The 25,020-nt window shown below is 48.4% G+C and overlaps 1 protein-coding gene across 1 annotated transcript in view; it reads left to right on the top strand.

Annotated features, from left to right (window-relative positions):
• Nucleotides 1-25,020, top strand: part of LOC139049527 (uncharacterized) — an 87,524-nt gene that overhangs the window by 16,924 nt on the left and 45,580 nt on the right. The window contains exons 4-8 of the mRNA XM_070525063.1: nucleotides 3,066-3,208; nucleotides 7,093-7,258; nucleotides 12,175-12,347; nucleotides 17,300-17,459; nucleotides 19,008-19,191. Of these exons, the coding sequence (XP_070381164.1) occupies nucleotides 3,066-3,208; nucleotides 7,093-7,258; nucleotides 12,175-12,347; nucleotides 17,300-17,459; nucleotides 19,008-19,191 (826 nt within the window). The remainder of the gene's footprint in view (nucleotides 1-3,065; nucleotides 3,209-7,092; nucleotides 7,259-12,174; nucleotides 12,348-17,299; nucleotides 17,460-19,007; nucleotides 19,192-25,020) is intronic.

Below are 25,020 nucleotides of genomic sequence, written 5' to 3'. Positions count from 1 at the left end.
GCTGTCATGAAGCCAAGTCTCAGTCAGCACAGAAACATCAGGATTGCACATGTGAATAATACTTTCATGTTCATTGCACTTGCTTATGATAGGCATTAATATTGAGCCCTGAAAACAGGCTTGCAGCTCTTCGATAAAGGACTAAAGGTACCTTCATACGATTCGCAAGAAAAGTGGTAATTACTACTTTTCGCAATTAAGCTCCAAAAGCACGACCGCAGAGAGGGGCAAGGACATTAAAGACAGGACGAGCGCTCATCCTGCCTTCCCACTCTGTGATCGCGTTTTTCAGCGCTAAATTCGTTGGTACTTGTCGTGTAAGCACCATCGGGTCGCATTGAGCGAGCATCGAGTTAGGCTGCGCCAGCCCGACCGAATGAGCTATGTTGACCCAGCCCGACCCATTTGCGGCGCGCTTGCATAAACGCGGCCGGGTCGGACTAGCCAGCACTGAATCTTTCGCGGGACCACTGTGACGTCAGCGTTCTTGCGTACCGGCATTCCGAACGGCTAATCTGGACGAGGCAAACTGAAGCACTGTGCATGCAGTGTGACCTCACTGTAACGGCAAGAGCCACGAGACAGAAGTGTTGCAGGCGAACTGTGGGATCTGGAAGCCCTGCTGCTTTTACCGTCGTCATCCAGACTCGATAGTCAGAGAGTTCCCGTAAACGCGGTCGCGTCGTGCTAGGTCAGTCCGATTTCCGACTCGGTCCGCTGTCGTCGGGTTCACGTGAACGTAGCCACGTAGACGCTCTCCCGCACGCGAGAGCTACTAAATGTCGTCAAGTTAAACGTTCGAATAGTACTACTCCGATGTGTCCAAAGTGTCAGTGTTACGAAGAACAGAGCTTTCGTAAGCAAGAAAAGTGATGTGAACAAGAAAATGAAAGAAATGAAGATAGGGCGCAGGGAGCCACGGCGTATATCATAGCCCGTTTTAGCATATTTGGTTCTCCGGAGCCATCCACTGTGGGTCTTTGGCTGTGATGATTCTTTACTGAACACGAGGTCTTGAGTTCACCAGCAATGCGATCACCAGCCGCGGTGATCGCATTGCGATACGGGAAAAAATGTCAAGACGCCCCTGTGCTTAGATTTAGTGGCGCCTTAGACAGGTTAAGGAGGTCAAAGTTAATCCGCGACCTCACACTACAGCGTCCCAAATAATCCAACAGGCAGTTCCGGTACGTTAAACGCCATGATTGAATTTATTCGTATGGAAATCCGATACAAGATAGAGAAATCTTCGCGAAAGATATTTTTACTTCATTTCCTTAAAAATACTGCGAGGGTGTAATACATGAACGGGGTAGATTACAAATGTTTTCGAAAATCATGGAACAATTTTAAGGGTTTACATGATGTGTTATGTTCGCTATGAAGCTCGAGTGGTAGGTGACAAGAGCGACGTTGTGGAAAAAGCCTGCTGCAGTGGTGGCCTTCTATGGGAGAAAAGAAATAGGCAGGCAATATTTTAGTTCGGGCACGTGGACCAGCAACCTGTAATATATGGCTGGTGCGAGGAGATATGTAAATAGATTAGACGATAAAGGCTCGAGATTAAGTGTAGAATAAAATAACTTGAGGGCCGCAACACGGTGGTGAAAAGATAGAGGAGATAAATCACATTGTACATTTTAGGCTGAAACACTGACGTTATGACAATATTGAGAACCACAAAAAAACTACAAAAAATTAACCTATCAGTTAGGAAATTTTACATGCTAAAAACACGATCTTATTACGGGGCATGTCATAGTGGGTGATTCCGGATCAATCTTGACCATTCAACGTGATATTCAACGTGCACTCAAGAGGGTATTCTGTAAGTGTCCACATATTGGACATGTCCATTTCGCCTATTGCCGTAGTTCTGATTGGCTGGGTTGGGGTACGCGAGAGAGGGAAACGGGCGCCCCCAGCCAATCAGCACTACAGGAGCGTTTCGCATTGCGTCCCCATCGGAGTGCACCTGCCGTGCCCGGTTGAATTAATTCGAGATCGTCAGTGGGACCAACGTCGTAGAAATTCCAGCTGGGAGACGCGTATTCTACCTTTGATCGAACCAATACTTTACTAACAAAATTGTTTTACAGGTTGTGGTGCGTGGCACGGATGACGTCTAAGAACACCCAAAGTTTTGTTAGATTCTGAGATGATGTTAGTCGAATCACGTGTGTTCCATGACAAATCATTATACAAGGTAACGCCAAGGTATCTGCAGATACCGATTCAACATGAGTGTTAGGGAAGTTTTAACGGAAGCGCAATTAGTTACAGCGATGACTGATGGAGATAAGTTTACGTTCAGCATGGTTCAAAGTGTTCAACCAGTCATCGCACCATTTTTCGGTGCGGTCGAGGTTTTCATTATGAACAATTTGGTCTGATGAGTTAGTAATGGTGCTGTAAAGAACACAGTCATCAGAGAACATGCGAACGTTAGAACGTACAAGCGGGGGCAGGTGATTAATAAATATTAAGAGTATTAGTGCGCCGACGAAACCTTGCAATACACCGGGTGGTACATCTTAAATGTGTGTAGTGCAGGCAAATGGTAACAGTCATACGGTGTAAACAGTCATTTTCACAACTATAAAGAAATATTTAAAGAGAAGAAGCAGAAGAAGAATGACAAGTGGAACAAACCTGCTTGTACCCACCACTACCACATTTCTTAAGTTGCGCTCTTGCCGTATATACTCGTGTAAGGGCCGCACCTCTAGCCCAAAATTTGGGCAGAAATTGCCAGCGGTGAAGCAATCGCATTTGGTAACCTTATGCATACTCGGGCGTGCCACTAACGGCATATGGTATCAAGAGTCGCGGCCCTTAGACAGAACCGTAAGATATGGTTCGGTCCCGTTTAAGGGCCGAAACTCGACAAAATTGCGAAAAAAGTACGGCGCTTACACGAGTCAATGCGTTAATATGCGTCACCAGCGTTAGATATTGACACCACCGATGCGGACGACATTAGAGATATCTTCAGCGGTCACAAGACGACGTCGCGAGTGACGTCATGCTCAACGTCGTACTCTGCGTTTCTTGCCGCATCGCAGGCTCATTGGCGACTACAAAGAGTGCCTGGCCGAGCTGATTGAAGAAACCACGTGCGCGAACAGGGCTTTCCTCCTGGACCAGCTGAAACCGATGCGACGGCAGATCGAACTGAGCCACGGCCACTGCGCCCGAGAGCAGAAGGGTACGCGATGCGGTCGCACGCGTATAGGTGTTCGGTCTATATAGACCCATTGAGCTGAATCTTTGCAGAGTTGACGGCATAGTGTCGGAACACACAGCCTAGCTAGCGGTGGTAACTAAATAGCAGAGATACGATAGACAATTGCAGTGAACCTTCCGATCACTTATCACAAACCAAGAGTGTCCTAGATGCCTAAATACGCACTGCCTAAATACCTGGATGCCTAAATACGACTGGACATATTCGAGATCGACTTCCGAAAGCACGAATGTTCGCGAGCTCAAAAAAGTGTTGAAGCACGGGTGGTTGTTATTTAGAATGGTGTCTCAAATTCTTTGCGTCCGTAGCAGTCGGTATCAGTGACTCTGGGGGGTAATAACCTAAAGCGTGGTAACGCTGTCCGGCCGGCAGAAGGTGCCCATGCCCGTTTTTGAAACGCTCAAGTCGCATGGAGATCAAACGCTGACGCCGCATGGAGAGGCTGTATTTTGCAACGATAGTGTTTCTGGTCTATCCTTGTGGCCACGACGTCACAGATTCGTGGGCCGTCGCGACAAGACTGGCGCAGTGTCATTCACGACGCCAGCGTGACGATGGAGCGTTGATTTCGCTTCCCAGGGACTCGTACAGTGTGTTCACATTGGAGAGGGCGAAAACTCATCAGAAAGAGTAGTGCGTGGAATACTCAGTTTTGATGACGTGTCATGGGACAGGCACTGTGATAAGACGAAACTTTCATCTCGGTGACCAACATCAGAGCACTGAAACATTGGAGCGAAAAGAAACGCTCCAAACCGCCACCTCGGTGCTTTGGAGCGGACGGATTCGCCGCGCGTCCAAATGAAGGCCAACTACGACATAATTTTTGAATGCGTAGCAATCCTAGCTTCAGATTGTCTATATGCATAGCAGCCTCCGTGCAAAATTTTGCGTTTGGAATGTCAGTGGACACTCCATGGCAAACACGCAAAAGTTGGCCTTTTTGATAACGATACCGCAAAAGAAAGTGCCCCGCTAAGTGACGCATGACACAGAATGCATGACGTCCGAGATCAAGGCCTGCCGATGACTGCTCGCAACTCATTGAAAAACCTCGGAGGCGACGCATAGAGACCTGCGTCATATCGGCTAACCACAAGGTCATAAGTTGTCTGCCTAGGTGATACTTAAAGCCTGCTAATAAAGAAAGTAGACATTGACCGGCCGTGAAAGTTCACCAACATTGCCTTAAATATAATGTACTGCCAATTTATGTACCATTTATCCAAAGCGAAGTTTCGTTGCTCTTGGCCTTCAGCAATTAGCCCCGAGAACGAACGCGAGCGGCGCTGCGAGCGCCGCTCGCGTGACGTCAGGGCAATGACTCGCGCCTGTCGTCTGCTACAGTTCGGGCGTTGTCCGGGCGCTTTCTGCGGTGTTTTCGTTTGTTCGCCCTCGTTCTCTCTGCTTGTATACTTATGGTGGTCGTCTCAAATATATTTTTACGACATCTTCCTTTGCGAACATTTATTCAGAGAGCTAATTTCTTAGACAACAATGCAGCTCTCGAAGGCAACGCTACAGTGCCAGCCGAAGCGACGCAGACCAGCCCATTGCGGGTTTTTCATACGCGGATAGACAATCGCAAAAGCATAGCCTATAGGAATCCAGTTATGATACCATACCTGCCGCGGTGCAACAAGTATGTCACAAAGCTGGCTATATATGACTTCTACAGCAGTTACGTTGATTTTATTCCGCTAAAACAGGTTTGCTCACGACGAGTAGTTCATGGTATAATATCAAATTTTTGCATTTCCTCACAGAAACGCTCGGCAGTAGCACGGTGACTTAACTAATACACGCCTCACTTGCTTCTTTAACTGCTTGTCAACATCAGGCGGTTCTTCACGTGTTTATTTTTTTTAAGCGGCGGAAATTTGAAGTAAAGTTAATGAAGGCTCACAGCTATTTACAGAGTACAAATAGGAATGTACCAATATATATGCCCTTTTCCGTGCTACACGTTCAACTCACCTCTTTAGAGCGCGTTTGTTAATGATTAATAATGCATGTTATGTTCCTCTTTTTTTGTCTATGTTACCAAGTGTATATCATTTATTTATTTCAATGCCACAGTGTGTTTTGCATTGTTATCGTGGAAATATTTCACTGTGCTTTCATATATTGTATAACTGCAATGTTTTATGGCCACTATATAAATGTAATTTATATGGCGCTTGATATGTTACCCCATGCAGCCATATTGTATCTAAGAGGGTGAGATTACCTCAAGCCGCGTCTGTGCGGCTTTTTTCCCTCATCCACCTCCATTTACCACTCCTCTGTACATGTGTGTGTGTAAATGGAAATTAATAAATCAAATCAAATCAAACTCACTTGAGAAATTTACTGGTGCTTGTTGCTTGAGGAATATACATGACGAATCTGTTTGGCAAACTGACAAAGGCTGCTCGGCCCAATTTTTTTAGTGAAGTATGCCTGCTGGACCGCATAGCTGCAGCCAGAAAGCAGTCGAAGCGTCAATGACTAGTAGTATGGGACATATTGAAGATATCGAAATTCCCCCTGTAGAGGGTCAGAAATCAAGTGAAAGTATATGCAAGGCTTGTGGTGCTTTCTTTATGAATGTTTGCGATTGGATTGGAGCAAACTTAAATTAGCCTGCAAGGTTCTCTTTTATGTACGGACGATGCGAATAATTATCCGTTTGTATAATTAAATAAGGCTGGATCGAGACATGGTGAGACAAAAGGTGCTTGAATTTTCCTTTTGTAGGCAATCTAAGCTGCGTAGTAGTAGCTCGAGAATACTTTAGCCATTCCAGTTGGCGCTGTAAAAAAATGCTTTATGATTTTAATTCGAAGTTGAAGTGAACTGATGGGTTTCGCGAACATAGCGTGCCTCGCCATACGGACAGTCGATTGCTACAGTTACGTGATCAGGGGTGTGCCATATTGTCGATAAAGGCTACTGAGGGCCACTATGAAACATTTCATCACTTTCAATTGAGTGGCTCTCGATCTTAACAACGAAACTTTTCTCTCAGGTGATTGCTACTATGGTGTTTGTGAATTAACTATGTAAATACTCTACATGACGCGCCGTCGTGTTAGCAGCCATGAGCAATTCGTTTTTTGGAGGCCTGTTTCAGAGGGGGATGAAAGTAGCAGCAAACATTTTCATAAGAAATGCGCGCCTAACTATTTTTTTACGCATTAATTAATGGCCATATTTGAATAGAACAACACACCAGAGTAATAGGAATCATGATGACAGCTTCGCTGGGCAGTGTCTTTCTAACATCGGATAACACGTTGACGCCAATTACCAAATTTTTCTTCCACGTAAAATGCAATACCTCTCATAGCTAAATACTAAAGGAATGTTAAGTGTTTAGCGAAGCATCATACACAACTTCGCGCGTTGAATTTGCAGATTTTCTTTTTTTAGTCAAAATTTACCTATAGACACGGCGCATATATGCATTGCAAAACTTGTAGACCCCTTTAACGCTACTTAGCTTGCGATATCCAAGTCGCAAAGTTTCTCGACTCACACGCTTTTGAAGAAGAAACTGTGGTTAAGGTATTGCAGCTGAAAGAAGCCGACTTATTCTTCAATACGTACGGCTCGAGCCACCTATACCCCAAGCATACACGAAGGGAACGAGCGCGCGCGGCAGCCGAGTGAGCCGGAGCGAGCGGCGTCCTGGCCGTGACGTCACTCGCGAGAGGGCGCCATTCCTCTTTCTCGGGGCTAATACCGGTCACACGAGCAGTTTCGAACGTGCTTCTGACAAAGTCCACATTTTTTTTTCCTGTCGCATTACGGTTCGCTGAAAATGTGTGAAAGCAATTATGCGCTTGTGATAATCTCTACAGCGCCACCAAAGCCAAGGCCCATGGACGGAGTTCGTGCGAGCCCAAAATCGGTCACCCGAGAGGTCAAGGCATGGCAGGTACAATTCCTCTGTGCCGAGGAATTTCATTCCAACCTGAGAAGAGGCAACCGTGGCAGTCCTGTGGTCGAGACTCGTCGGATTTGCTGGTAGGCCTTTACTTAAGTCGTCTTGTACGCATGCCGCCTGCCTAATTATTCGGAGCGTGTCACGGGACGTAATGGCAATATTTTTCTCGCCGCCTCTGGACACACCGCGGTCACCTCCATGTACAAGCATGGAGATGTACATCCTCCGAATACACGTTATGCGTATCTCACAGATTCGCATAGCGCAGATAGTTTTTCCGAATCAGCCTTACACTAGAGACGTTTATCTTGTACGCTAATCCGGTAAACGGGAGCGGTTTGGGCGGGTTACCGGATGGTCGGGGCGTAAACGTGAGCGGTGAAGCCGCCTGGTGTTGTAGAGCTCAACCAGACAAACGCATAGCTAAAACTGCAGTAACTCACCATATCCTGCTTCGCCACTCGTGCAAATTTTTGGCAGCGGCGTAATTGTGAACACGATTACGCCACTGTCGAATATTTACCCCAGCAGCTAAGCAGAATACAGTAATTAGCTCTGTGGTTGTGTGGTTGAGCTTTGCGCCACCAGCTGGCGCCACCGATCGGGCCGCTCACCTTTACGCTCCCGCTAAACCGGAAAACCGCCCGCGCTTTCCCGGATACCGGACGCGCTAAACGTCCCTACTGAAACTGTAGTATAAACTTTTTTAAAACAGGGTTGAAGTGCCTCAGACAGGCTGGCCAACGTTTCGATAGGTGGACCTATCTTCGTCAAAGGCGGCCTCGTCATCCTCGGCGTGTTAGTTTTAAAGGGTTAGTGCAGTGACGTCACGTGCGGGTGTTGTTGCTGGCGGCTGGTTTTAAAGAGAGAGATTACAACCCTGTTTTAAAAAAGTTTATACCACAGTGTGCCATTCCATCTGCCAGCCCCTTTCTTGTTTTTGGACTGAAACTGTAGTAATTCGCCTTGCACGTGTTCCGTTTCGCTGAACGTAAAGATGTACCTATACGGCCAGGCACATTCTCGTGTGGTAATAAAGCATAATTACAACTCACTAATACATAGCCTCTTTCGACACCAGACACAGGTACAGCTATACCAGACACAGTACACTATACAGCGCTCGATCAAGGCGATGGCGGAGCAGGCAGCCTGTACAAAACACCGTCGACTCTTTCGAATCCGGCAAGTGTGTTCGGAAACGTTTCAGCGCTACTCTTAATTGTCATCACTTCAATATTGCTAAGAGCATTGGCGTAGAGGCAATAACCGGAAACGTTATTCATCGGGCGTACACCTAGCTATGCGCTAAAGAGAATTTTACGGGAATTCATATTGCGCCCATTTCGCAAATGTCATACGCTATCGCGCGACTCAAAGACAGTATTTTGCACTCAAGACTTGGTCGCCGTGAATATTTAGATGACTGGGGGCACATGACTTATTTACACCAACGCCACCGTGCTCGCAACACTCACACTGAGAGATTCGCATGTACAGTCGCGGACCGAATATTATGGACCATGAAATCTAAGAAAAAGCTGAATATCTCCGCAACCTCACAACGCGATCTGGTATTTGCATTTTGGACCTCGACTAGAATATGCCAACAACGTTGTCGTGGGCAGTCTTACTGGTTACTGCTACAGGCTGCTCGGGAATTTAACGTTTTCGGAGATCCCGTGGTCCATTTTATTCTGTCCGCGACTGTACATCTAAAGAGACCCTGTGGCTCGCCCTCGCGTGCTCTTCATCGGTCGCATTTAGCGTCTCAGTATTTTTTAAAAAAGGTGCCGAGGAGAGCCTATGCTTTGTAGCAAGCGATACATAACGTACAATCCACTGACTTTAGGGTGCACGCTGTGCGACACCGAATGATACTTCACGCGTGCGACCCTCCCGTAGCTATACAACGTGCGCGCGGCGTAAACCGCGCGCCCCGGCTAAACGTCACTGTAGCTCTCGAAAACATGTGGTACGCACGGCATGTAATAACGCAAATGTACCGATGCATCGAACGTGCTATATATGAAGTGAACTACGGTGGTTGCCTGAGCTAGTTGGCAATTCATGATCAAAAATGACGTACAGCGCGAAAGACAAAAACTGCGAAGACGACATACACAGCGCTGACTTCCAACAACACTTAATTGCGTTGCCACATCGTGTGTATATATACAAGAAAGGGCACGCGCAGAAAATGAAAGGCAGTCACATGGGGTGTTCTAGCAGCGAGTCGCTGAAGGTTCAGTGACTTGCCTTGTCCCTGTCTTTCGCGCTGTACGTTATTTTTGATCGTGCTATATATATGCGGCAGGCTCATCACCGCTACGGATGGTTACTCCGATCACATTCATGTGAGTCGGCAGTGCATAAAAATTATTTTCTTAAAAGCGGACAGAACGCCCCGCTGACTACCAGTTAAAACGTTTAAGCTTATTTAAAGTGAGTGATAGAATAATGCTCGAGAACGCCTAAGGCGCCAATATTAGAAGGCTTTAGTAATCGATAAATTGAGGTAAATACGGGACACGATTTGCGACTCGCCGGCACATTCAAGCACTGGACCTATGACGTAGGCACTGCTCATATTAACTCTGTCACTAGTACTTAGCCTCTGGTACTGAGAAGATTATTGCATTGCATTACAAAACGGAAGGAAGTACTACTTGTCCAGTTCTTTTTGGTGTTTAGACCAACGACCTTATTGACGTTATCACTGACGACGCGGTCGGTCGAAAGGTTTCGTTTTCGCAAGATTGTGCGCCGCCCGCGCTTTCGCATTTCAGTAGTTTCGTTATCGCCAAGTGCTGTGCTGGTTTTGTAGGCTCGCAAAGCTCGCCCAAACTGCAAGTAGCATAGAATACCGCGTCAATGTGATGTTGCGGGATGCCGGAATGGTCCACGCCATTTGACCAAAGGCAGCGACAGAGTCCAATCTAACGCTCTTTCTTGGCTCGGCTTCTCCATGACCATACGTCTGCGTTTTTCGAAAAAGAAAAAAAAAACATAACACCGTCTGTCTGGCACTGTTTTACTCACCGACGGCAGCAAAGGGCGATGATATCTTATGCGACGTCACCACTCTCGCTCTCGGGGCCGGGCAACTTGAATTGCGCTAAAGGTAGGTGGACCCTTCATATGCGATTTCCTCCTAAACTAAGCCTTTCTTCTTTTTCTTTTTTTTTGGCACGAAACAAGCACTGCATGCGTCATTTCTGCTATAGTGTCCCTATAGAGGCGTCGCGCCGCCTTGAAAGAGACTTCTCGGAACCGATGACAAGGCGCATCCCGTGACTGAATGGCGCATGTTTATAGTTTATGGAAGGTTTTAGCTTGTCTGCGTGCGCATTGCCCTTCATTGAATACAGGAAGACGGGGACGGTGGCAACAACGACGGTAGCGACACCACGAGACGCCTTGTTCAAGCACAACGCGTTAGAAACGTTTTCGTGTTACATTGATGTCCTATAACCAATAAAATTCAAAAGAAGAGGTGCCGCGAGTTAATAATTTCGTCATTGCGGACGTTTTGGGCCAGAAGCCAAGTAGAATGCGGTTGCTCAGCTGCTGTAATAGCTCCACAGCATGTTTGTTTTAAGCTTTGCGCCACAAGATGGCGCCGTGAGCGCGGTTACTCACGTCTACGTCATTGTTTGACCTGATATCCAATAGATGGTATTCTCTGAGGCTGAAATGGGAAACCTTTAGCTCGTTCATATACAGATGCCCGTTCACGGAACGCCGGAAAGATGGGCGTGAGCAGCAGCGCTCGTCGCGCCACCTTCTGATGGTGAGACCAACCAGAGCGCACGAAACTATAAAGCCCTGACGACAATAGTCAAGAGACCAGAGTGATGTACTGTAATAAATGCGCTTCAACAATGCACCAAACCATTTCTGTGGTTGCAGTTTCTGTACCACTTAGTTACTGTACCACTCAGTTACCACTTAGTTACTGAAAGCGTTAAAAGTGACAAATTATGTTTTATTTTTTTCTTCAATGAGAACTGTCAGATCTGGCCACCACCACTACTCCTGCTGCTGCCCACGTGTCTGGCCTTTCGGTACTCCGTAAACTGCAATATGGACATGGGCAACCTGTAACTTTTTCGAGAAAGCCTTAGCCTGCTTGTCTACGCTTTTTGATTTACGGAACACAGGGCTACTGGAGACGTAGGCGTGTGTGGCCGCGTTCGTGGCGCCAAACTGTGGCCCAGCGTTTAAGGAGAAATAACACTGCTACTAGAGCTAGCTTGTCAATATACGCACCGCACTCCACGGAATACGGGGTTACCGGAGACGTGTGCGTCACAAGCAAGGCTAGTACCGTTACACTGTGGCATTTTGTCCGACCGCCACACATTCGTAGAGTTCATCTGTTACATGCGGGTGCTCGTCGAAACAGACAAAAGAACTGTATGTTAAAAGTTACCTCATTACCCACGCTCTAGAACAGCCTTAAAGTATACAATAAAGCTGTGCTTTCTCTGATTATGGTCTGCACCAGCAATTGAGCTGTTTAGGCCTGCATCGCCGGCCCCCCGGTATTCTGTAAACTGCTGTACATGTTACAAAAGGAGATCAAAAAATCACTGTTATTGCAATGGCCAACCATATTCGACTTCGATGATGCATGCTGTCTTTTTTTTTCTTACCCTCCTTCGACGACAACAGAACACCCAGGCGACACAAAAGTATTTCAACGGGTTCGGGTTAGGATACGGTTAGGTTAGGTTAGGTTGGTTAGACAAAGCGTCGCGAGATGTCACTGGTACGGCAGTTGAAGTGTCCGGTTGTTCGTGAAGCATGACGCGTACGCGGACAAGCTAAGAGTTTAAATTTCTTTGCTGCGTAAAGGAACTGAAACCATGTGATGCCTCGTTAGGGCTTCTGGCAGTGGGCAACGAGTGCCTCTTGGTTCTCCCGACCGCCCTGCTCGCGAAACCAACCCAACGACTGGATGACGTAAGCGTGACGTCCTTTGTGGCTGCAGGTACCTGGACCGCTACCAAGACTGCGTCGACACGGCGCTTCGCGGTGCCCGGGAAGATCCGGAACTCGTGACGCACATGGAGTACTTTGTCGGAGCACTTACGCGGAAGTACCGAGCGATGTGCTACGCCGTGACGAAGCGCACGACGCCTGAGGTTGCTAGGCGTCCTCAGGGTAAGCCTCGTTCACCCCGCTGCACAGTCTACTTTCAAAGTGAACTCCGGGTGTCCGAGATAATGCGACTTAAACGAGTATTGAACAGCGTTAATGAGAAAGTGGCCTAGAAGTTTCGATACACTTTTACAAATTAAATTATGGGGTTTTACGTGCCAAAACCACTTTCTGATTATGAGGCACGCCGTAGTGGAGCACTCCAGAAATTTTCACCACCTGGGGTTCTTTAACGGGCACCTAAACCTAAGTACACGGGTGTTTTCGCATTTCTCCCCCATCGAAATGCGGCCTCCGCGGCCGGCTTTCGATCACGCGACGTCGTGCTCAGCAGCCCAACACCATAGCCACTGAGCAACCACGGCGGGTACTTTTACAGATAGAAAATGAGTCTGCAGGCCTTCGGGTAAAGCCTGAGCAATCAGTGCTGTAATATACACTAAGTCTCAACATTATGCGTGAGCCATACTGTAAGGGCGAACTGGAAGTTCTACTATTGGGGCGGAAAGGCAGAGGAGTGGTGTGCGTACAGTCGTCAGCTTCATATTATCATTATTTAGAAGCATCTAATAGAATTTATTTACATTTATTGGCAATTAAACGCCCAGAATCGCCAGAGCTTTGGAGCAGCAGAAGTCTGACAGCTGCCCGGCGGACAGCATAATTATAAACTTTATGACGATCTGGAAAATCAGTTCCGCGGAAGCACGCATGGTGGAGAAAGATTCATGAAAGCCTTCGTGCTGCACAGTGGGGGGCTTGACAATTCTACCATTTTCGAAGCGTTGTCCTAATTTATGGATTTCTGCAGAACTGATGTGCCATATTCGCTGCGCCTGCGCTTCCAAACGTGGAATGATTTGGGCGTCTCTCTGCGATCTGCTAGCCTCCAGGTTAGCCTGGTAGGTAGAAGAACTGTTTCGGAAAGGCGCTGCCCCATTTTTGACCCCTAAGCTAGCACGATTTTTTTTTTTGAACTGCGAAGCGTTTTTTTTTATTCTGAGAAACTCGCATTGGTTTCTTCTCTAGTTCCGTGGTACAGTCGGGTAGATATCGATTTTCTCTCTTGTGAGTATTTTCGGTGATCCAAGCAGCAGCTCGCAGACTTTTGACAACGGCTGCACAAACTACTCCGCCTCCCTAATATCTATGTTGCAGCAATATTTGACGCGATTGGCTTGAACGAGGGACTTTGAACATTTCCTTGGATGACTGAAAAGCATTACTCTCAGGCTGTCACATAATAATGCGTAATCGTGAATCACGCCTCTGAAATTGCAACACGTCGGGCCTCACCATGAGAAGTAAGACACTTGGTAAGCCGGCAAACACGCATCATCAAGGATGGGTGGCGGCGTTTCGTTTCCTTGAAGTTCCCTCTCGAAGTGACATCCTGAAGTTTGACGATGTGTGCTACAGCAGGTGTTCCCTACTTTTCTGGCATTGGGAACCATCTCTCCCCCTCCTTCCTTCCCAGAGTGCCGCGGAAATCCATCCCCAATTCTTTTTCTCACTGATGTGCTTATTCATGACCTCGCGATGATTGTTGCGATGAATGAATTGAAATGAGAAGAAAATAGGTGCACATATTATCGGATCATTCAAACAGGGTAATAATCCACCCCAGGGGGTAGGGGGTCGGATTTGTTTTGACCGCTCGTGGAACCCTAAAATGCCGTTGGCGGACGCCCGGGATTTCGTGAGACAAAAACCAAATCAAATGAAATGTATTTTCTTGTATACATGCTGAATGGGCATTTGGGGCTAAAATAAACATAGGTAGGTTGACGTGTTCCAAAAGACTTTATAAAGCAAAAACAACCAAACAGAGTGTGCACAAATTACGACAGTACAATATTATTACGATACAACAGGCGCTTAGTAGACATGGCGAAAAGGAAGATGAAGATGGGCATCTGGGTTTGGCATGAACTGGTTTCCATCTTAATCTCTGGCTGCGCTGCTCTTGTAAACACATTGTAATTAGTTCCTTTGTTTGTGTCTCACCGTAGACCATATCGAACATCTCTGTTGAAACGCCAGATAATTCAAACTGAGATTAACCAGATGTTTGATGAAAACATCATTGAGTCTTCTTCGAGCCCGTGGGCATCACCACTAGTGTTGGTTAAGAAGAAGGATCGAACATGGCGCTTCCGTGCGAATTACCTCCATCTGAACAATCTACGATGCCCTTGATTGCTTCTACGGTGCCAGCTACTTCTTTATTGACCTTTGATCTGCATACTTGCAAATCACGGTCAGCGATATGGACAGAGAAAAGAACGCATTTATAAAAGCCGATGGTATTTTTCAGTTCAAAGAATGCCATTTGTATTACGTAACGCGACGCCCATTTCTGAGCGTATGATATGGATTCCTTGCTTCAGGGTTTCAAATGGTCCACATGCCTGTGCTACCTCGAAGACGTTATTGTATTTTAACCAATATTTGATACTCACGTTGAACGCCTCTCACCCATACTTGTCGTTTTTCGTAAGGCCAGGCAACAACTCAACTCATTGAAATTTCGTTTCGGCCGCTGCCAAATTACGGTTTTGGGCCATCTTGTCGACGCTTCTGGAGTACAACCGGACACCGACAAAATTCTTGGCGTCAAGGATTTTCCAGTTCCGAAGTCAGCCACAGATGTTCGCAGTTTTGTTGTGCTACGTTCTTAGTTCCGCCGCTTTGTCCAAGATTTTGCCGCTATTGCTCGGCCTCTTACGGACCTTTTGAAGGAAGGCGTACACTTCTCATGGGGACCTCCACAATCTGCCGACTTCTCTTGTCTCATCACGCATTTGACCTCACCATCGGTCGTCTCCCACTTCGGCCCTGATGTCCCAGCAGAATTGCGTACAGATGCCAGTGGTCGTGGTGTAGGCGCTGTACTAGCCCAGCGTCAGCGTGGCCACGATCGCGTTGTCGATTAGGCCAGCACACCGCCACAAGTGCGCAACTATTCTATTGCGGAACGGGAATGCGTTAGGGTGGCCTGGGTGCTTGCCAAGATCCATCCTTACCTTTAAAGCCGTCCCTTTTTTGAAGTAACTGACAAACATGCTCTCTATACTGGCTTTCCTCCCTAAAGGATCCCACGGACCGGCTTGGTCGTTGGGCTATGAGGCTCCAAGAGTTTTCATGCTCTGTGATTCACAAGTCCGTAGGCCTGCACCAGGACGCGGATAGTTTGTCGAGTTACGCCGCCGACTGCTCTGGCGCTCCGGGCATCCAGAATGCTGCTTGTGTTTTCTCCGTGTGACCGACGAGTAACGTCGTGATGCCTGACCCAAAGCGCTCTTCGATCGTTTTGAATGCGCGCCCGACGACTCTTCCTTACGCCTCTTAATTCTCCAGGATGGTACTTTGCACTGTCGTAGTGTTCATCCCGAAAGCCCAGATCTCCTTCTCGTCATCTCAAAGCACCTCCATTCGACCGTTCTAAAGGAACTTCATGACGCGTCCACTGCTGCACATCTCGGCGTGTATCGAACCTATGATAGAGTGCGCCGCCGCTTGTTCTGCCCCAGTTTGGAAATGCTGTGCGACGTTACATTGCAGTTTGTGAGCCACGTCAACGCTGCAAGAAGCCATCCCTGCTTGCCGCTGATTACATTCAGCTACCTTAAATCGTGGTAGAGCCATTCACACGTCTTGTCTTGGCCCTCCTGGGCCCTTTTCCGGTATCTGCGTCGGGGAACAAGTGGGTTGCTGTCTCACTTGGCTATACGCGACCAGATACGCCATTACGCGCACTCTTCGAACCAGCTGCACAACTGATGTGACTGATTTATTGCTACACGACGTCATCTTGGTGCATGAAGCTCCACGTCAAGTACTCATAAACCCGGGCCGTACCTTCTTGTCCAAGGTCATTGATGGCATCATGCGAGCCTGCACTATCCAGCATCAGTTTACCACCTCCTACCATCCACAAACCACCGACCTGACCAAGCGATTGAACCGGATCCTTACAGATATGATGGCGAAATACGTTTGAGCTTGATGAACTGCCCCCAAGGCACTACTAAAAGAAAGTTAATCAGTGATTTTTTGTTAATTTTTCTTCTGAAGCTCACGTTATTAGCGGCAAGGTATGTCCGCCTCGCTTAGGAACTCGTCTGCAAAAACGCAACGTTCGCTGCGCTTATCGTTTTTTTAATTAAAAAATGTGTATTGTTTAAAAAAAGGCACCCTGTATGTCCGAGTAATTGACATGAGTAATTGGTCGAGTAAGTAACATGAAGTCACCGACAAACGGAAAGTGAGCTCGAGTACAGACACACGATATATGGCGCCACTGCGATTTCGGGAACATTGACTCCCTCTCGCCACCCGTTCATAGTTTATTGCGTTTCTTTCTTGCTTGCCAAGCGTTCTCAGCAGGGTAGAAGAGTAAGAGAAAACTGGGTTGCTGTCTGAACATATTGCTGTGGAGGACACGTTATGCGGGAAAAAATAAATGGCTCAATTAATGTCGCATTAACGCCACTTCAAGCCGCAAACTAAACACATCTTCGACGAATTGTAAGCGTGGCTGCCCATCGGCGTCCGCACGTCTGTTGGAAAAGAAACGACGAGCGTGCTGATAATTTATGCATAATGTACACCGGGAAGTCATCTACTGAAGTGAAAATATCATCGCATTTCGGCCACGGGAGTATGGCGAGCGCGCAACGCCATCTGTACACTTTGACTTCCGTCGATGACACCGCGCCCATTAATGCATCGAAAGAACAGGCACCACGTGGTAGGCGCTCTAAAGCTGTACGCGTCATCTCTGTCTCGTGGTTTTTTGTTTCTTTCGCCACGTGCAGAGTTCGGGTATAGACAATCACGGAAGTTGAAAATTAAAGGGTAGAGTCGCACGCTGGAAGTCAATCTTTACGAAGCATTTAAAGATTCAAACGATGCGAGAAAGCGTCTTTTAACGAAGATGCCAACCCTCGCAGTGAAGGTTCTCCGCGCGCTGTCCGGGTTCGAGAACAACAGCACGTCCGAACCCGAGGTCGTGGAATGCGACTTGCACGCCAAGACGGCAGTCTTCTTCGCCTGTGGTCTGCGGTTCAACGAAATCGTGAGCTACAACCCGCCGAAGGAGAAGGTCTGCATGTGGGTATTCACGTGTCTTCTTTTTTGTTCGCTCCTTGCACTGCGCATGGACAACTGTCTATGAGCCAGCCTACATAACCCCGGCATGTGAAATTGCGAGCGACTCCGCAGTCCTGCATGTATCCACCTCAGTCTGGATGAGCCCGAGAGTGTCCGAGTGGCTGTGAGAATAATTCAGATGAATTGACATAAGTCCGAATGGGCCTCCGTCTGAATGAGTTGTGCCGGGTCAACTGACATGCTGTCTCGTAACAAGCTGCTTCAGAACGTCGAACAATGTAGTGGCACCTTGTGCTTAGTTGGTCGGCGTTACAGCCTCGCTCTGTGGTCTGTGGCCGCTATATCTTGGAAATGTTAGTTATATCTGAAGTCGAGTTTCTGTTTATCGGAATGACCATGATTGCGTTCAGAAAAGTAGGGCACATAGTCGTTCTTGTATGGGTCCCCTCCTTAGCGAAATGTCCTGTTCATCGTAACATTGTCCTGTCAAGAAGGCTTTCGCAATCTTTGACTGTTAAAATGCATCAATTTGTAGATTGCTCTTTACTAATAGCTAACTGTTGTGATGACGAGGATGTTCAGTCTAACAGTGTGTCCACCCTACTATATGTTCTCAGCCGTTGCAGCTGGCACATCAATTGCCTGATGATTCTACCTTGGCTAAAACTGTTCATTTTCTGCAATGATTTCAGTGTTGTGCACAAGCCAGAAAATGGGAAACCTCCGATGCCTAAAAATTAGACGTGTTCGAAGTTTGTTCAGACCACATTGCCAGAAAGCTACACTTGGCCAGCACTGGCTGATGCATGCGTCACTTATCTATGGCACAGCGTGAGCATAGATCGTTTCCACGCGACTGGCCGCTCGAGGCACCTTGCGTGTATTCGCGGGCTTAAAAAAAGAATTAAATTGTGGGGTTTTACGTGCCAAAACCACTTCCTCATTATGAGACACGCCGTAGCGGAGGACTCGGGAAATTTCGACCACCTGTGGTTCTTTAACGTGCACCTAAATCTATGTACACGAATGTTTTCGCATTTCGCCTCCATCGAAATGCAGCCGCCGTGGCCGGGATTCGATCCCGCGACCTCGTGCTCAGCAGCCCAACACCATAGCCGCTGAGCAACCATGGCGGGTTTTTGCGGGCTTCTTTCACGCTCGGAAAAACACTTTTATGTAGCACGTATTGAAAAACAGAAAGCTGTACCGGGAATTTTTCATGTTGCTCCACAATTTTCTCATTGATATTTTTCACCTCATTATAATATATTGGGCAGTTGATTAATTCCTTAGGACTAATTATGTTATCATGCGGAATGCAAAAAAAAAAATCTGAGTATCTCTAAGCACCGGCGAAGAATCTCTTGGTTCTTTGGCATTTTGTATATTTTTAAGCCTTGGTGCATGATACTTGGGACACCTTGAACACGCGATACGGGAAAGTGGAGGGTAACTCGCCAAGGAAGTCATTGTGTTCAAGAGCAACCTACTTAATACGTGCGCTTCCTGAACGAGGGCACTGCACACGGCGCCTCCTCTCGGTTGCAGGGGCTACTACCAGTTCGACAAGTGCACAAAGGTCGTGCAGTGCCAGTCCCTGTCCGACTTCAACACGCACTCGATGCACGTGCGAGACGTGCTGCTGCAGCCGTACGAGCCGTACTGCCACGGCTTCGTGCCACGCGCCGTGGACGAGATTATCATACAAGAACCCGATGCGTACTTCCCGAAGGTAACTTACGCAGTCACCGCTCGGCAGTCCAGTCGAACGTCGTTCTGCTCCTTCTCGTTCATCCTTCTTCTGATTCATCCTAACGCGTATCGCTTCACCGCTCGCGCCCGATGCCCACCGGCTGAGCGAGTCAGAAACACGACGGTTGTGAGTCTTGATGCGCGTGACGTGAGTCAGCCGTGTCCTTGAGGAAAACAGCGCAGCACTATGCAAGGACAAGAAAAGAAACCGAACGGGGGCGTTCTTCATTTGTCCTCGCCTCGTGTCGCGTCATTGTCTTCGTAATGAATCGCTACCAGCTATAGGTAGGTTTTCGGGGCTATTATATGGGTTTTGATCGAGTGGCTACCAGTATTTGTGGGACGAGAGGTTACATACGTTACGTCACTGAAGCGGTCTGGAATGACGAAGAGACCGAAGTAGCGGGCCACGAACTTGCGGCGCAAGCTGCGTTGTGAATAGGCGCCCAGAGTTAGGCGAGATCCCTCTTTAGCTTAAAGGAGTACTGACACAAAAATTTGAAGTCGAGATAACTTGTGAGATCGATTTAGTGGGTCACACACACATCGTGTGTAAAATATCAGCGGCGAATATCGCTTAGAACATATTTAAAATCAATTTTAAAGTACGTGCGCGCAGCCAATCGTAAAACAGAGCACCTCGCGACATTGACATCACCCGGGTGTGTAAATAGCCAAGAAAACGCTACGTCATGTGGCTACGTCACGAATTTTCGTTGGCTACCATGCGGCTTATTCGGGACACACGGTGCGTGCATCCGAAAGATTGAGCGGCGCGTAAGCTCCGCCCAGATCCAGCCCTCCAGCTTGACTTCAGAGCCACGTCGAGAAACGCGATATAAACAACTCTCCACAACACTTCGTCGCTTTACGTGAACACTGCCAATAACGTTATGCCCCTGCGAGTGACAGAACACTTCACGACGGCGCGTCGTCCACTGACGACTCCGCTAACAGCCAGCGATAGGGCCGGTAGGCCTAGCTAGGCAGACGCCGCGGCCGACGGCGCTTACGATCCAACCCGAGCTCGTCGAAGAGCGCTTATGTTTGCCAAAACAATTAACACTGTACACTTAGATCGCCCGTAATTAAATACAATTGGTTTACTCGACGCAGTCGTTGCGAAGGGCAAACGTGCAAGCAAAGCGAGCAGCCTCGCTCAGACGGTCGGTGTGTGCTGTCTGCCCGCGAAATGCCCTCGCGTCGTGTCTCCTGATCTCGCCAGTAACTTAGTCCTAGTGTACTAGGCGTTGCTTTGAATAACAGGCACACGTCGAGATAATTTTACTGAACTGGTAACTATTTCGTGTCGGAAACAAACTGCAGCAGGCAAGGAAAAAAAAAAAACACTGCGAGAAAACGGCCAGCCAGCGCCGCCTCCGTGGAGGGAACGTCACATGCCAGCCGCGCTGTCATTGGCTGCGGCCAGACGACGGTGCGGTTGTCGGACGCGTCGGACGATGAAAATCTGCCCGGTTTGTCGCACGCCGGACGTCCGATCCGGCGCTTCGGCACGGCAAAACACCTCGATTCCGGCTGCCGTTCCCGGATCGGACACCAAATCGGACCGTGTGTCTCCCGCTTCATCGTATGCCGCATGCCGGAGCATGCGGCGCCGCACGTCGGATCGGACGCCGAATCGTACCGTGTGTCTCCTGCAGTGCTCGCCGTCGCCGGCCGCAATATCCGAGTCGCTGCTCTCCAGTGGGTCAAATTGAAAGTGATTGGCCACGTCTAATACGGCGGCGACTCCCACATGCAGGAAATCGTCGCCGCTGGACGACGAAAACGAGGACGACAACGACGATGATGGCGAGGACATGGCAAACCACGTGCAGGCGTAGCAGACGACTAGCAACACGAAGCTCGCGTGCCGGCGCGCCGCACGCTGGCTGCGCGGCAGAGCATACGTCATGGCTTTTTGCGAACACGTGACCACTTTGTTTACACACCCGGTGAACCGTTTCCTTGCTCTCTGAAACCGAAACTGGGACTGGTCGCTACAAAAAAGACTGCAGATAATTACCTGTCGCGCTCTGAAGTAAATGAGGTCTCGTGCCATGATTACTGGGTCATTAACTACTTATTAATGCAGAAAAAACCACATGGATTTTTTTTGTGTCAGTACTCCTTTAAGAACCGTGGCGGTGGCAGACGTTGAAGTGAGTTCTTGAACGCTGTTGACCTGTCAAAGTGCGGAGGCGGATGATGCGACAGGCCACACCTGTGCGGATATGTAGCTATGGAAGTTAACACTTCGCCCCCGTGTTATTTCCTTGTCTTTTTTTTCTGTGCCTGACGTGCGTGCGTGCGCATGTGCGTATGTTTGCGTGTGAGCGTGTGCACATGTGTGTGTCCGTGCGTGTGTGTGTTTGTGTCTGCATATGTGTGCGCATGTGTGCGTGCGTGTTCGTAAGTACGCGTGCGTGTGTGCGTATGTGTGTGGGGAGAAAGAGAGAGAGACGACACAGACGATGGACGTCATGCTGTTCGTAAAGTGGTGAATTCAGGAAACATGTCAAATGGCGCCGAGACATCAAAAATCACACATCTGTCGTCGGTAGAGGAAGGCGCGACAGACAGTTGGCGCCCGCGTGGCGGTTACCGCTTTTGTAGCATGCCGCTTGTCAACCTCTTGAAAAGGCGAAAGGGGTCTTGAAGGCAGGTCCAGCAGCAGATAGAGTGACTATTGATGATGACTGAGAAGTGATCAACGGCTGTAGACGTGCGGGTGAAACTTGTGAACGCCAAAAAGGACTTCGAGACGCTCTGTATAGTTACCCTCCGATTTGCTCAAATAACTTGCTCAATTCCGGAGGCAAAACTGCCAGCTTGCCGAAATGTTCGATGCCTGTGCTATCGCCGCAAAACGTTGTAGACGTACAGGTCGAAGGAACGGCTACATTTGCGCTTAATAATACGGGCTCAGCAGTTAGTGTTTACGTGGCGGGCTTTGTCAACGACTGGGTAAGGTCGCCACGTCACTTTTCGCTGTTGTACTTCAGACTGCGAGCACTCAGCCCATCCAACCATCTGCTGCGTTCACTGCCACACTCATTATTCAGAGCAATCTCTATACAACCGAGTTTCTTGTGTTATCTTCCTGCTCTCATAACGTCATCACATTTGTGGTGTTCAAATAAAATTGAATTGAATTGAAATAATTATAGTGTGGTACTGCTTGCTGCGTCATAGCGCTCTCATTGACTGCACCCGTGCGGAATACGCACTGTCTTGCCTCTGCAACACTATGCCGGATGTTGTTGCAGCCGATACCGAGGTCCCTCCAGAAAGTTGGTCGCTTGTCGTTTTGTCATGTCCACCTGTGCTCGACGCTTCTCTACTGTTTACGCTGTCATCACTGCTTATTAAGCGCACAATTCTATCACTTTCATTTGCCGATCTCGAAATAACCTCTGGCGCCACAACGATGCTAACTCACGATCTTCCCATTTGCCTACTCGCTCACTCTCTTTCATGGCGAGTCCCTCGGCTGTGTCGGTGCCATTGACTTTCTTCAGTCACTAAAAGGGCCTGCTTCCTTTTCTGTTGTCCCGTTCGATACGATTACATTACTTTCAGACTACCCACCAGCGCCTGCCGAAGTATTAGATTCTGGCATTGACGCCAGCCTTTCCACAGGCCTTGGGCTGTACTGACACTGTCGCACACTATATCGGCACTGAATCAGAGCCTCCGCTACGGAAACACCCGTATCGTGTTTCAACAGCAGAACGGCGGCTTATGACGCATGACGAGGTGGAGGACATGTTTGTACGTGGAGTCATTCAGGTGGTCGTCCTCATTAGGGCTAGTGCGAAAGAAAGATGGCCCTATTCGATTCTGTGTTGGTTACCGTTGTCTCAATAAAATTACATGGAAGGACATCTATCCCTTGCCGCGTACTGACGATACCCTCGATTACTTACAAGGTTCTGAGTATATTTCGTCATTGGACCTGCGGTCTGGCTACTGGCAAGTGTCTGTGGCTGCATGTGATCACCGTAAGACTGCGTTTGGGACGCTTATGGGTTTTATGAATTTACCGTCATGCCATTTGGTCTCTGCAATGCGCCTGCCACTTTTGAGTCTACGGTGGACAATGTCCTTCGCGGTCTAAAGTAGAACGTCTGCTTATGTTGTATGTACGACATCGTCCTATTTCCCCCGAATTTTTTACACATCTCAGCTGTCTCCGCCAAGTTCTTACGTGCCTTAAGACTGCTGACCTCCACCTGAACATTAAAAAGTGTCGTTCAGCTGCTCGCATATCGACTATCACGGACCTAGTTGTATCTAGAGACGGTGTTATGTTAGACCTCGGGAAACTTGCCGCTGTCGCGAACTTCCCGAAACTGACGGCAGCAAATACCATCCGAAGTTTCATTGGGCCCTGCTCTTACTTTCGTCGCTTTGTGCGCAATTTCTCCGCCATCATTGCATTTCTGATGCAGCTTCCAAAAGCTGGCAGCGACCTTTCTAGTTGTTCCCCTGAATAGGATGTAGCATTCCGAATACTCTGAGTCAGCTGTTATCTCCTCCGATACCCCGTCACATAGGTTCCCGAGCTCTTAAGGCACTGCATAGAGATGCCAGTGGTGTCGGCCTTGATGCAGTACTCGCGCAGCGCAAACCCACCTATGCAGAATGTGTCGCATACGCTATTCGCACACACGCAAAGGCTGAGACCGTGTATGTGTCACTGAAAAGGAGTGCCTGGCCATTGTGTGGGCTCTCGCGGTGTTCCGGCCTTACCTCTATGGCCGTCCTTTCTACGTCATCACGGATGCTGCGCTGGTTGTCGTCCCTGAAGGACCCCTCGGGGGACCTTGGCCACTTGGCACATCAGCTGCAAGAGCACGACGTACAAGTGGCGCACAAGTCTGGCCGCTACCACTATGAGGCGGATGCCCTTTCTCGGTGTCTGCTACCACTTGACGCTTCCTTGGTCTCGGAGCTCAACTTCCATTCTTTCGTGTCGGAGCAGCGCAAGAATTCGTGGATGGTTATTGTCCTTAACGTGCTGACCGCCCCCTTGGCCCTCTCTTCTTGCCGCGAGCTCAACCGTCGAGCCGCTCATTTTGTTGCACGCGACAACTTTCTCTACCACCGGAACTATAAGCCTGACGGTCGAAAGTGGCTCCTGGTCGTATTAGACATCTGGGCTGCTTTTTAGGCCAACCTACAGAGTGCTCATGCGGGCGTGTTGAAAGCGCATGAGAGGTTGCGCCAGCGCTTTTCCCCGCGCGGAATGTGCAACTTCGTCGGCAAGTACGCGGCGTGCCAGCAACGCAAGGCGCCTCCTCGGCATTCGACTGGCGCACTTCAATCTGTACTTTGCCAAGAGCACCATTTCGACCGCGTCGGCATCGACCTTTATGGCCCACTCCCGTCCACCATGTATGGCAACAGATGGATCATCGTTGGCGTCGACCATTTCATCCGCTATGCTGAGACAGCAACCGTTTCCGCCGGTACAGCTGGGGCGGTTGCTTTGGGTGCGTGCGGGTGGTCGCACCGTGTCGAAGCACGAATTTCTACGCGATTTCGTGCTTCGCGATTCCTTGACAATGTGTTGTTGCAGTACGCTGCTTGAGAAGTCACACTTCCACCAGTCCTTGGCAGACCAGCGTCGCGTCAGAAAGCAGTTTGATCAATACGAAAGCGTTCCGCAGTATGTGCCTCTCAATTGTATATATATGTGTGTGTGTGTATGTGTACATATATATATATATATATATATATATATATATATATATATATATATATATATATATATATATATATTCATTGAAGCAGGGCATCGGTA

Source organism: Dermacentor albipictus, chromosome 9, assembly GCF_038994185.2.
Source record: "Dermacentor albipictus isolate Rhodes 1998 colony chromosome 9, USDA_Dalb.pri_finalv2, whole genome shotgun sequence".
NCBI lineage: Eukaryota > Metazoa > Arthropoda > Arachnida > Ixodida > Ixodidae > Dermacentor > Dermacentor albipictus.
Note: the sequence above shows the minus strand (reverse complement) of the source record. Positions and strands in the feature narration are given on the sequence as shown.